General features: G+C 43.6%; 1 protein-coding gene across 1 annotated transcript in view; it reads left to right on the top strand.

Annotated features, from left to right (window-relative positions):
• The window catches only part of col9a3 (collagen, type IX, alpha 3), a 43,314-nt gene that overhangs the window by 13,677 nt on the left and 16,208 nt on the right, over positions 1-13,429 (top strand). The window contains exons 14-23 of the mRNA XM_079589169.1: positions 691-744; positions 828-881; positions 995-1,048; positions 1,152-1,205; positions 1,294-1,347; positions 1,424-1,477; positions 1,744-1,788; positions 10,203-10,256; positions 10,425-10,478; positions 10,941-10,994. Coding sequence (XP_079445295.1) covers positions 691-744; positions 828-881; positions 995-1,048; positions 1,152-1,205; positions 1,294-1,347; positions 1,424-1,477; positions 1,744-1,788; positions 10,203-10,256; positions 10,425-10,478; positions 10,941-10,994 — 531 coding nt within the window. The remainder of the gene's footprint in view (positions 1-690; positions 745-827; positions 882-994; positions 1,049-1,151; positions 1,206-1,293; positions 1,348-1,423; positions 1,478-1,743; positions 1,789-10,202; positions 10,257-10,424; positions 10,479-10,940; positions 10,995-13,429) is intronic.

Raw genomic sequence — 13,429 nt, 5'->3', positions numbered from 1 at the left:
ATGCATTTAGACAAAATCATATGATATAAGAGATGAAGCGCTATGCATAGTGTATTTATAACAGTATATTGCCTACAACTAGACGGCACCAGACTAAGACTCTTAAAAAAAAATCATTAGCCTTTAAAGACAGTGTTTCTTGTGTAAAAATAATGCTGTATTTATTCAAACACCAGTTCTTTATTTACCCGTGTGTTGCAAACCAGCAGAGACGCTCCGGCCGGTGTGTGGCACTAATAGAGGCCGGCTGGAGTAATGAGCTCTGACTGACAGCTTCAGGACACAACAGAGTCATTGGTCAAATATTTGTAAAAGGTTTTTTTGTTGACACCTGGTAATCTGATCATATTAGTGGTCAGCACTGTGTACACCTGGTACTGTGGTCAGATCAAAAGTCTCATTGTTTATTGAGACCATTATTATTAAAATGGAGCAATATGATAAAGCCCTGTGTTAAAGAGTTCTGTGTAGAAGAGAACAACAGGACAGAAAAGAGTAGGATCACATATTGACAATCGCCAGTCAATGGAATCTTTTAAAATGGCAACTTCCCATTGTCCTATATTGGCTACTGTATTTACAACTGCTTCAAAGAGTCTGTGACGTGGAATGTGGTAAATGAAATGGCGTAAGTTTAGGAGCCTGTTTTCTCCTTCCACTCATTCTCTCGTTTGCACTGTGTCCATGAAGGGCTCTCGGGGGCTGAGGGGTCTGCAGGGTCCCGGAGGAGCAGTGGGAGACAGAGTAAGCCCTCGATAACATCTCACTACACGAGCGTACACTTCCTTTACATACGTTCAGTCACACAACTTCACTTCTGTTTGTAGGGATTGCCTGGTTTCAGAGGAAAACCTGGAATTGCTGGCGTCATTGGAAAAACCGTGAGTGTTTCTCCCCTCCGTACTTAAAGTGTGCACATTATTCTCATGAATGTGTGTGTTAGTGCCACGGTGAATCTCGTCATAAACGTTTGCTGTGTGTATCTTCTGAATAGGGTGATGCTGGTGAAAAAGGACCTCAAGGTTTCAGAGGGCCCAAAGGAGAGATAGTAAGAAACTTGTGTCATCATATTACTCATTAGATGTAGTCACTTCTAGTTCATATTCTAGGCTTGTACTTCTGTAATATTGTCAATGTCATCCTCTCAATAGGGAAAAATCGGCCCCAAGGGAGTACCTGGAGGTGCAGGACCTAAAGGCGAACCTGTAAGGAAATGTGTTGTTTGCAGGATGTCATGATGAGCGTTAGATTTTCCCATAAATAATGCTCTCTGTGGATCTCTGTGGATCTTAGGGCATCCCGGGCAGGGATGGGAAGGATGGGACTCAAGGACTAGATGGTGAAAAGGTAAATGTTTGTAAATCATGTAAATGTCGCGGTGTCCAAACGCAGTGGTGCTCATGGTGTGTGTTTGTGTCCATAGGGGGATGCTGGCAGACCTGGAGTAGCTGGTGAAAAAGGACCTAATGGTCTGCCTGTACGTATTATCCCCCATTACACTGCTGAAGAGCTAAGCACACTGATTGAATATGAATATGAGAAAGGAAAAGTGAATAAGAGATGGTGAAGTTAATGTGATTCTTTTGTCATTCATGCTTGTTTTTAAAATCTGCAAAGGTTTAATTCACCTTTTGGTTGATCTGCTTGATAATATCATTTGAGTGGCTACCTGAGATGTTAGTAGCATTGTTCACTGTTTTTGTATCATTGTACAACTCACACATGTGTCTGTGTGTAATGCAGGGTTTGCCAGGAAAAGCTGGTGCAAAAGGTGCCAAAGGAGGAGTGGTGAGTATATCAGTCTATCTGCAACTTATCTGACAGCAAGGCTATTAACAGCTGTATTGAAGTCAGATGTAATGGGTTTATGCTTGTCTAGAGTCAGCTGAAGGCAGTGTTGTTGATCGCCAGCTGTTGTTCAGATCACAGCTTGTTATCAGAGATGTGTGTGAACTGAAGATAGGAGAGATGTGCAGTGCTGCTGTTGAAGAGTTAAGAACCACTGCTTTAAATCTGAGTTTTACATGCAAATTGTAGAGTCCATGTCATCATAGTTACAGCACAGAAACAATATTTTTATATAAGCAGATATATGTAAAGATTCTTGTTTTGTCAGCGGAACATTTCGTGTGTGAGAGACAACATAAGGCATCCTCAGCAATTTATGATGTTGTTTCTAAACGTCCATTCAATGTAAAATAATGATAAACCTTATTTTAAAAAACACACAATAATGACTTAATCATTCAAATGTTTTTAATTATTGAATAGAATAAATTAAATAATAAAAAGTTGCTATTTCTCATCACTACTGACACACTGCTGATTTTTTTCATAATTTCAAAAATTTGAAATAGGAGATAGAAATCAGCTTTTTCTGTGAACTTGCACTAGATGGATGTGTATGATGCTTGCGCTTGCATCTTTTGCAGTGTATCGTGGGTGAAGCTCGTTTTTTTATTCTTTTATTGCACTGCCCTGTATGGGCCCTTATATTGTACAGTAGGAGGTCTCAGGTTGCGTATGTCCCGAGAAGGTGAACGAGACGCTGCGTCTCGGTGTAACGCGTCATCAACTCTTTTGAGAAAAGTTTAGTAAAGGAATTTCCCTATCAAAGTATCATCCAAAGGCGTGCCTATATCCCTATTTCAAAACCCAACAATAATTGGGGAGGGCGGCAGACGAAAAGTGGGACGCTTGCGGATCCCCACCGTAATTCACTGAGGAGTTTCCAGCCAAGCAACCCATCGACAGGGGAGCGAACAATCCTACTTGACCCTAACACAGGGTAGAATATAGCTCTGAGAAAACATACTTTCAGGATATCAGAGCGGAGCAGGAGAGATGTCAAAGGCAATCTACCTCCACCCACAGACACTGACCAGTGCCACTCTCATCCTCAGACATACACACAGCCTTCAACCAAATCTTAAAGTATGTTTGCAGAAAACGTGCCGACATGCATGGGTAACCGAGCACTGCTCAGCGCAAAAAATAAAACTGCAGTTTCAGATTCCAGTTTTTCTTTTAACTTAAACCTTCTCAGTGCCAATTCTGCAATGTTTGCTGTCAACTCGTCCCTCAGGAGGGGCCATGCATGACAATATAGGGCCTGTATATCGAGGTCCTCTTCGTTCTCTCAGTCTGACCCTGGACTAAAGCTCCACAGGAGAACTCTGAACCACAGCATGGCTCTAGACCAGAGAAGATAGCGATATACAACTCACATTCCTAACGTGAGTCCACACACTGTGTTAAGCAGGGTGTAAGGATTAAGCATGGTTCTCCTAAAGAAGCAGGAGAACATCATCTGAGTCTTTCATCATCATCCCTCTCCAAGCCTATAGAGCTGGAGAAGCAGGAGAACATCATCTGAGTCTTTCATCATCATCACTCTCCAAGCCTATAGAGCTGGAGAAGCAGGAGAACATCATCTGAGTCTCTCATCATCATCACTCTCCAAGCCTATAGAGCTGGAGAAGCAGGAGAACATCATCTGAGTCTCTCATCATCATCACTCTCCAAGCCTGTAGAGCTGGAGAACATCATCTGAGTCTCTCATCATCATCCCTCTCCAAGCCTATAGAGCTGGAGAAGCAGGAGAACATCATCTGAGTCTCTCATCATCATCACTCTCCAAGCCTGTAGAGCTGGAGAAGCAGGAGAACATCATCTGAGTCTCTCATCATCATCACTCTCCAAGCCTATAGAGCTGGAGAAGCAGGAGAACATCATCTGAGTCTCTCATCATCATCCCTCTCCAAGCCTGTAGAGCTGGAGAACATCATCTGAGTCTCTCATCATCATCACTCTCTAAGCCTATAGAGCTGGAGAAGTAGGAGAACATCATCTGAGTCACTCATCATCATCCCTCTCCAAGCCTATAGAGCTGGAGAAGCAGGAGAACATCATCTGAGTCTTTCATCATCATCACTCTCCAAGCCTATAGAGCTGGAGAAGCAGGAGAACATCATCTGAGTCTCTCATCATCATCACTCTCCAAGCCTATAGAGCTGGAGAAGCAGGAGAACATCATCTGAGTCTTTCATCATCATCACTCTCCAAGCCTATAGAGCTGGAGAAGCAGGAGAACATCATCTGAGTCTCTCATCATCATCACTCTCCAAGCCTATAGAGCTGGAGAAGCAGGAGAACATCATCTGAGTCTCTCATCATCATCCCTCTCCAAGCCTGTAGAGCTGGAGAACATCATCTGAGTCTCTCATCATCATCACTCTCCAAGCCTATAGAGCTGGAGAAGCAGGAGATCATCATCTGAGTCTCTCATCATCATCACTCTCCAAGCCTGTAGAGCTGGAGAACATCATCTGAGTCTCTCATCATCATCCCTCTCCAAGTCTATAGAGCTGGAGAAGCAGGAGAACATCATCTGAGTCTCTCATCATCATCACTCTCCAAGCCTGTAGAGCTGGAGAAGCAGGAGAACATCATCTGAGTCTCTCATCATCATCACTCTCCAAGCCTATAGAGCTGGAGAAGCAGGAGAACATCATCTGAGTCTCTCATCATCATCACTCTCCAAGCCTGTAGAGCTGTAGAAGCAGGAGAACATCATCTGAGTCTCTCATCATCATCACTCTCCAAGCCTGTAGAGCTGGAGAAGCAGGAGAACATCATCTGAGTCTCTCATCATCATCACTCTCCAAGCCTATAGAGCTGGAGAAGCAGGAGAACATCATCTGAGTCTCTCATCATCATCACTCTCCAAGCCTATAGAGCTGGAGAAACAGGAGAACATCATCTGAGTCTCTCATCATCATCATCCCTCTCCAAGGCTGTAGAGCTGGAGAAGCAGGAGAACATCATCTGAGTCTCTCATCATCATCATCCCTCTCCAAGGCTGTAGAGCTGGAGAAGCAGGAGAACATCATCTGAGTCTCTCATCATCATCATCACTCTCCAAGGCTGTAGAGCTGGAGAAGCAGGAGAACATCATCTGAGTCTCTCATCATCATCATCCCTCTCCAAGCCTATAGAGCTGGAAAAGAAGGAGAACATCATCTGAGTCTCTTATCATCATCACTCTCCAAGCCTGTAGAGCTGGAGAAGCAGGAGAACATCATCTGAGTCTCTCATCATCATCACTCTCCAAGCCTATAGAGCTGGAAAAGAAGGAGAACATCATCTGAGTCTCTCATCATCATCACTCTCCAAGCCTATAGAGCTGGAGAAGCAGGAGAACATCATCTGAGTCTCTCATCATCATCACTCTCCAAGCCTATAGAGCTGGAGAAGGAGGAGAACATCATCTGAGTCTCTCATCATCATCACTCTCCAAGCCTGTAGAGCTGGAGAAGCAGGAGAACATCATCTGAGTCTCTCATCATCATCACTCTCCAAGCATATAGAGCTGGAGAACATCATCTGAGTCTCTCATCATCATCACTCTCCAAGCCTATAGAGCTGGAGAAGAAGGAGAACATCATCTGAGTCTCTCATCGTCATCACTCTCCAAGCCTGTAGAGCTGGAGAAGCAGGAGAACATCATCTGAGTCTCTCATCATCATCACTCTCCAAGCCTATAGAGCTGGAGAACATCATCTGAGTCTCTCATCATCATCCCTCTCCAAGCCTATAGAGCTGGAGAAGCAGGAGAACATCATCTGAGTCTCTCATCATCATCACTCTCCAAGCCTATAGAGCTGGAGAAGCAGGAGAACATCATCTGAGTCTCTCATCATCATCCCTCTCCAAGCCTATAGAGCTGGAGAACATCATCTGAGTCTCTCATCATCATCACTCTCCAAGCCTATAGAGCTGGAGAACATCATCTGAGTCTCTCATCATCATCCCTCTCCAAGCCTATAGAGCTGGAGAACATCATCTGAGTCTCTCATCATCATCACTCTCCAAGCCTATAGAGCTGGAGAAGCAGGAGAACATCATCTGAGTCTCTCATCATCATCACTCTCCAAGCCTATAGAGCTGGAGAAGCAGGAGAACATCATCTGAGTCTCTCATCATCATCACTCTCCAAGCCTATAGAGCTGGAGAACATCATCTGAGTCTCTCATCATCATCACTCTCCAATAGGGATGCATAACGATTAATCGCAATTAATCGATTGCACAATAAACAAAAACTTTTATTCTGCAAACGATTAATTGCGATTAATCGTTATGCATCCCTACTCTCCAAGCCTATAGAGCTGGAGAACATCATCTGAGTCTCTCATCATCATCATCACTCTCCAAGCCTGTAGAGCTGGAGAAGCAGGAGAACATCATCTGAGTCTCTCATCATCATCACTCTCCAAGCCTATAGAGCTGGAGAACATCATCTGAGTCTCTCATCATCATCCCTCTCCAAGTCTATAGAGCTGGAGAAGCAGGAGAACATCATCTAAGTCTCTCATCATCATCACTCTCCAAGCCTATAGAGCTGGAGAACATCATCTGAGTCTCTCATCATCATCACTCTCCAAGCTTGTAGAGCTGGAGAACATCATCTGAGTCTCTCATCATCATCCCTCTCCAAGCCTATAGAGCTGGAGAACATCATCTGAGTCTCTCATCATCATCACTCTCCAAGCCTATAGAGCTAGAGAAGCAGGAGAACATCATCTGAGTCTCTCATCATCATCACTCTCCAAGCCTATAGAGCTGGAGAAGCAGGAGAACATCATCTGAGTCTCTCATCATCATCATCACTCTCCAAGCCTATAGAGCTGGAGAACATCATCTGAGTCTCTCATCATCATCACTCTCCAAGCCTATAGAGCTGGAGAAGCAGGAGAACATCATCTGAGTCTCTCATCATCATCACTCTCCAAGCCTGTAGAGCTGGAGAAGCAGGAGAACATCATCTGAGTCTCTCATCATCATCACTCTCCAAGCCTGTAGAGCTGGAGAAGCAGGAGAACATCATCTGAGTCTCTCATCATCATCACTCTCCAAGCCTGTAGAGCTGGAGAACATCATCTGAGTCTCTCATCATCATCACTCTCCAAGCCTATAGAGCTGGAGAAGCAGGAGAACATCATCTGAGTCTCTCATCATCATCACTCTCCAAGCCTGTAGAGCTGGAGAAGCAGGAGAACATCATCTGAGTCTCTCATCATCATCACTCTCCAAGGCTGTAGAGCTGGAGAAGCAGGAGAACATCATCTGAGTCTCTCATCATCATCACTCTCCAAGCCTATAGAGCTGGAGAACATCATCTGAGTCTCTCATCATCATCATCACTCTCCAAGCCTATAGAGCTGGAGAAGCAGGAGAACATCATCTGAGTCTCTCATCATCATCACTCTCCAAGGCTGTAGAGCTGGAGAAGCAGGAGAACATCATCTGAGTCTCTCATCATCATCACTCTCCAAGGCTGTAGAGCTGGAGAAGCAGGAGAACATCATCTGAGTCTCTCATCATCATCACTCTCCAAGCCTATAGAGCTGGAGAAGGAGGAGAACATCATCTGAGTCTCTCATCATCATCACTCTCCAAGCCTATAGAGCTGGAGAAGCAGGAGAACATCATCTGAGTCTCTCATCATCATCACTCTCCAAGCCTATAGAGCTGGAGAACATCATCTGAGTCTCTCATCATCATCATCACTCTCCAAGCCTATAGAGCTGGAGAAGCAGGAGAACATCATCTGAGTCTCTCATCGTCATCACTCTCCAAGCCTATAGAGCTGGAGAACATCATCTGAGTCTCTCATCATCATCACTCTCCAAGCCTATAGAGCTGGAGAAGCAGGAGAACATCATCTGAGTCTCTCATCATCATCCCTCTCCAAGCCTATAGAGCTGGAGAACATCATCTGAGTCTCTCATCATCATCACTCTCCAAGCCTATAGAGCTGGAGAAGCAGGAGAACATCATCTGAGTCTCTCATCATCATCACTCTCCAAGCCTATAGAGCTGGAGAACATCATCTGAGTCTCTCATCATCATCATCACTCTCCAAGCCTATAGAGCTGGAGAAGCAGGAGAACATCATCTGAGTCTCTCATCGTCATCACTCTCCAAGCCTATAGAGCTGGAGAACATCATCTGAGTCTCTCATCATCATCATTCTCCAAGCCTATAGAGCTGGAGAAGCAGGAGAACATCATCTGAGTCTCTCATCATCATCATCACTCTCCAAGCCTGTAGAGCTGGAGAACATCATCTGAGTCTCTCATCATCATCATCACTCTCCAAGCCTATAGAGCTGGAGAAGAAGGAGAACATCATCTGAGTCTCTCATCATCATCCCTCTCCAAGCCTATAGAGCTGGAGAACATCATCTGAGTCTCTCATCATCATCACTCTCCAAGCCTATAGAGCTGGAGAAGCAGGAGAACATCATCTGAGTCTCTCATCATCATCATCCCTCTCCAAGCCTATAGAGCTGGAGAACATCATCTGAGTCTCTCATCATCATCACTCTCCAAGCCTATAGAGCTGGAGAAGCAGGAGAACATCATCTGAGTCTCTCATCATCATCACTCTCCAAGCCTATAGAGCTGGAGAACATCATCTGAGTCTCTCATCATCATCATCACTCTCCAAGTCTATAGAGCTGGAGAAGCAGGAGAACATCATCTGAGTCTCTCATCATCATCACTCTCCAAGCCTATAGAGCTGGAGAAGCAGGAGAACATCATCTGAGTCTCTCATCATCATCATCCCTCTCCAAGCCTATAGAGCTGGAGAACATCATCTGAGTCTCTCATCATCATCACTCTCCAAGCCTATAGAGCTGGAGAAGCAGGAGAACATCATCTGAGTCTCTCATCATCATCATCCCTCTCCAAGCCTATAGAGCTGGAGAACATCATCTGAGTCTCTCATCATCATCACTCTCCAAGCCTATAGAGCTGGAGAACATCATCTGAGTCTCTCATCATCATCACTCTCCAAGCCTGTTGAGCTGGAGAAGCAGGAGAACATCATCTGAGTCTCTCATCATCATCACTCTCCAAGCCTATAGAGCTGGAGAAGCAGGAGAACATCATCTGAGTCTCTCATCATCATCACTCTCCAAGCCTATAGAGCTGGAGAAGCAGGAGAACATCATCTGAGTCTCTCATCATCATCACTCTCCAAGCCTGTAGAGCTGGAGAACATCATCTGAGTCTCTCATCATCATCCCTCTCCAAGCCTGTAGAGCAGGAGAACATCATCTGAGTCTCTCATCATCATCACTCTCCAAGCCTGTAGAGCAGGAGAACATCATCTGAGTCTCTCATCATCATCACTCTCCAAGCCTGTAGAGCAGGAGAACATCATCTGAGTCTCTCATCATCATCACTCTCCAAGCCTATAGAGCTGGAGAACATCATCTGAGTCTCTCATCATCATCACTCTCCAAGCCTGTAGAGCTGGAGAAGCAGGAGAACATCATCTGAGTCTCTCATCATCATCACTCTCCAAGCCTATAGAGCTGGAGAACATCATCTGAGTCTCTCATCATCATCACTCTCCAAGCCTATAGAGCTGGAGAAGCAGGAGAACATCATCTGAGTCTCTCATCATCATCACTCTCCAAGCCTATAGAGCTGGAGAACATCATCTGTGTCACTCATCATCATCCCTCTCCAAGCCTATAGAGCTGGAGAACATCATCTGAGTCTCTCATCATCATCACTCTCCAAGCCTATAGAGCTGGAGAAGCAGGAGAACATCATCTGAGTATCTCATCATCATCATCATCATCATCATCCCTCTCTAAGCCTATAGAGCTGGAGAAGGCGATTGAACTGAATTTTGCGACTTCAATAAATATGCTCCAAAAGAGCTGGGGTGCTTCCCAATGCCGTATTTGTACATCCTCATCTCCTTTCCTTGTTTTAGCTCCTCTGCAAAAATGGGGGGAAATGATGCAACTTCATTGCAAGTATACGCAAGTATTTGGACTTGGAATATCCCTAATCACTCGATTATCTCTTAGCGTGAAACAGTTCTGTGCTTCCTTTAGTTGAAGTGTGGTTAATTAAGAAATGTTTAATGCATATAATAAAACAGGAATGAGGATGTGAGATGTATTATGTAACCGTGAAGGTCGAAGGCAAACGGCTTGAGGCTCTCAGTGTTTCCCAGCTCAAGCCTCGCATCATCACTGCTTTCAGACTGGTTGCTTGACTTTGTTCCTGGTATCACGTCTTTTGTGCTCTTTGGTGTAGTGTTTCCGAGTCTAAATGAATCAGACTAGATTTTAACTTCAAGTGGAATATAATTCAACAATCCTTCTCCATTCAGGGCAATACGGGAGAGATGGGAGAAGCAGGACCCTCTGGAGAGCCAGGTATACCTGTATGTATCTGACTTTTGACCTGACACGAACACTTTCTGAGAGCCGTAGAGTGGTAATGCATGCTGGTATTCAGCCAATGTTACTGTACTTCTGAATTCTGCATAGATTTAGGCTATTGATACACTGTAGTGCTGAGTTGATGTTACTGAAGATGACTCGTCCCGCAGGGCGAGATCGGCATCCCTGGAGAGAGAGGAGAAGCTGGACCCAGAGGAGTGGCTGTGAGTAACAGCTTTACGTGACACTCGTCAGCCACAGCTTTAACTAGGGCCGGGAATTCTAGAGGTCAGGAATGGGATCAAAATAAAATTTTGATTCCTCTTATCGATTCCTTTGTGAGCATTTCAATATGACTTAATATGACACATATACATGCAGCTATATTGGGTCCGTGCAATAATATTAGCCCTATTCCTGCTGCCGTCTCTATAATAATACTAATCGAACAACAAAAGAGAAAATTATTTAGGGTTCATGTCATGTAGAGCTTCATAGAGGTCAAGGGTTTCAGCTTTGTCTGGAATCGCAGGATCTAGATTGGCTCACAGCACAGTGTTACACAGACTGCTCATATAGAGGAGTATATACTCCACAAGTCTTCTATGCTACAGTCATGTGCTGCCATTAGCAGAGGCTCGGTGAAGCTCAGGCGTGTGATAATGCTTTATCGGTCTGTGTGTTAGGGTGGCATCGGACTTCCTGGAAACACTGGACCCCAAGGCGTTAAAGGATTCCAGGTAAGCTGCACATAATAATATAGCATGGGATAATGTTGTGTGCAACAATAATAATTGTCAAATCTCACTGTTCACACATATTACTGGAATGTAAGGTGAAAATAAGTTGATCCTGGAAAATAAGTTGATCCTGAATATGTCACACAAACATGCATTGTTGAAAGAAATACTAAACATGTAAAATACGGTATATAAAACGAAACGTTTGCAAATGTTTTAAACACTATATACACATGTATTTTATTTCCCTCCCTCCAAAACAAATCCTTCATATTTAACAGTATACAGAACATGAGTGAAAAATATAAGTATAAAAAACTAAATTATAGCATCATTCATTATAAACACCAAGCCCAGACAAATTAAAGGAAAACCAACACTCACTGTTATTCACCAACACTCGCTGATATTCTCCAACACTCACTGATATTCACCAACACTCACTGTTATTCACCAACACTCACTGATATTCACCAACACTCACTGATATTCACCAACACTCACTGATATTCTCCAACACTCACTGATATTCACCAACACTCACTGATATTCACCAACACTCACTGATATTCACCAACACTCGCTGATATTCACCAACACTCACTGATATTCACCAACACTCACTGATATTCACCAACACTCACTGATATTCACCAACACTCGCTGATATTCACCAACACTCACTGATATTCACCAACACTCACTGATATTCACCAACACTCACTGATATTCACCAACACTCACTGATATTCACCAACACTCGCTGATATTCACCAACACTCACTGTTATTCACCAACACTCACTGTTATTCACCAACACTCGCTGATATTCTCCAACACTCACTGATATTCACCAACACTCACTGATATTCACCAACACTCACTGATATTCACCAACACTCACTGATATTCACCAACACTCACTGATGTTCACCAACACTCACTGATATTCACCAACACTCACTGATATTCACCAACACTCACTGATATTCTCCAACACTCACTGATATTCACCAACACTCACTGATATTCACCAACACTCACTGATATTCACCAACACTCACTGTTATTCACCAACACTCGCTGATATTCTCCAACACTCACTGATATTCACCAACACTCACTGATATTCACCAACACTCACTGATATTCACCAACACTCACTGATATTCACCAACACTCACTGATGTTCACCAACACTCACTGATATTCACCAACACTCACTGATATTCACCAACACTCACTGATATTCTCCAACACTCACTGATATTCACCAACACTCACTGATATTCTCCAACACTCACTGATATTCACCAACACTCACTGTTATTCACCAACACTCACTGATATTCACCAACACTCGCTGATATTCACCAACACTCACTGATATTCACCAACACTCACTGTTATTCACCAACACTCACTGATATTCACCAACACTCGCTGATATTCACCAACACTCGCTGATATTCACCAACACTCACTGTTATTCACCAACACTCACTGATATTCACCAACACTCACTGATATTCTCCAACACTCACTGATATTCACCAACACTCACTGATATTCTCCAACACTCACTGATATTCACCAACACTCACTGATATTCTCCAACACTCACTGATATTCTCCAACACTCACTGATATTCACCAACACTCACTGTTATTCTCCAACACTCACTGATATTCACCAACACTCACTGATATTCTCCAACACTCACTGATATTCACCAACACTCACTGATATTCACCAACACTCGCTGATATTCACCAACACTCACTGTTATTCACCAACACTCACTGATATTCACCAACACTCACTGATATTCACCAACACTCACTGATATTCACCAACACTCACTGATATTCTCCAACACTCACTGATATTCACCAACACTCACTGTTATTCACCAACACTCACTGATATTCTCCAACACTCACTGATATTCACCAACACTCACTGATATTCACCAACACTCACTGATATTCTCCAACACTCACTGATATTCACCAACACTCACTGATATTCACCAACACTCACTGATATTCACCAACACTCACTGATATTCACCAACACTCACTGATATTCACCAACACTCACTGATATTCACCAACACTCGCTGATATTCACCAACACTCACTGTTATTCACCAACACTCACTGATATTCACCAACACTCACTGATATTCACCAACACTCACTGATATTCACCAACACTCACTGATATTCACCAACACTCACTGATATTCACCAACACTCACTGATATTCTCCAACACTCGCTGATATTCACCAACACTCACTGTTATTCACCAACACTCACTGTTATTCACCAACACTCACTGATATTCACCAACACTCACTGTTATTCACCAACACTCACTGATATTCTCCAACACTCACTGATATTCACCAACACTCACTGATATTCACC

Source organism: Phoxinus phoxinus (genome assembly GCF_949152265.1).
Source record: "Phoxinus phoxinus genome assembly, chromosome: 18".
NCBI lineage: Eukaryota > Metazoa > Chordata > Actinopteri > Cypriniformes > Leuciscidae > Phoxinus > Phoxinus phoxinus.
The sequence above is the reverse complement of the archived record's forward strand: the minus strand, read 5'-3'. Positions and strand labels throughout refer to the sequence as shown.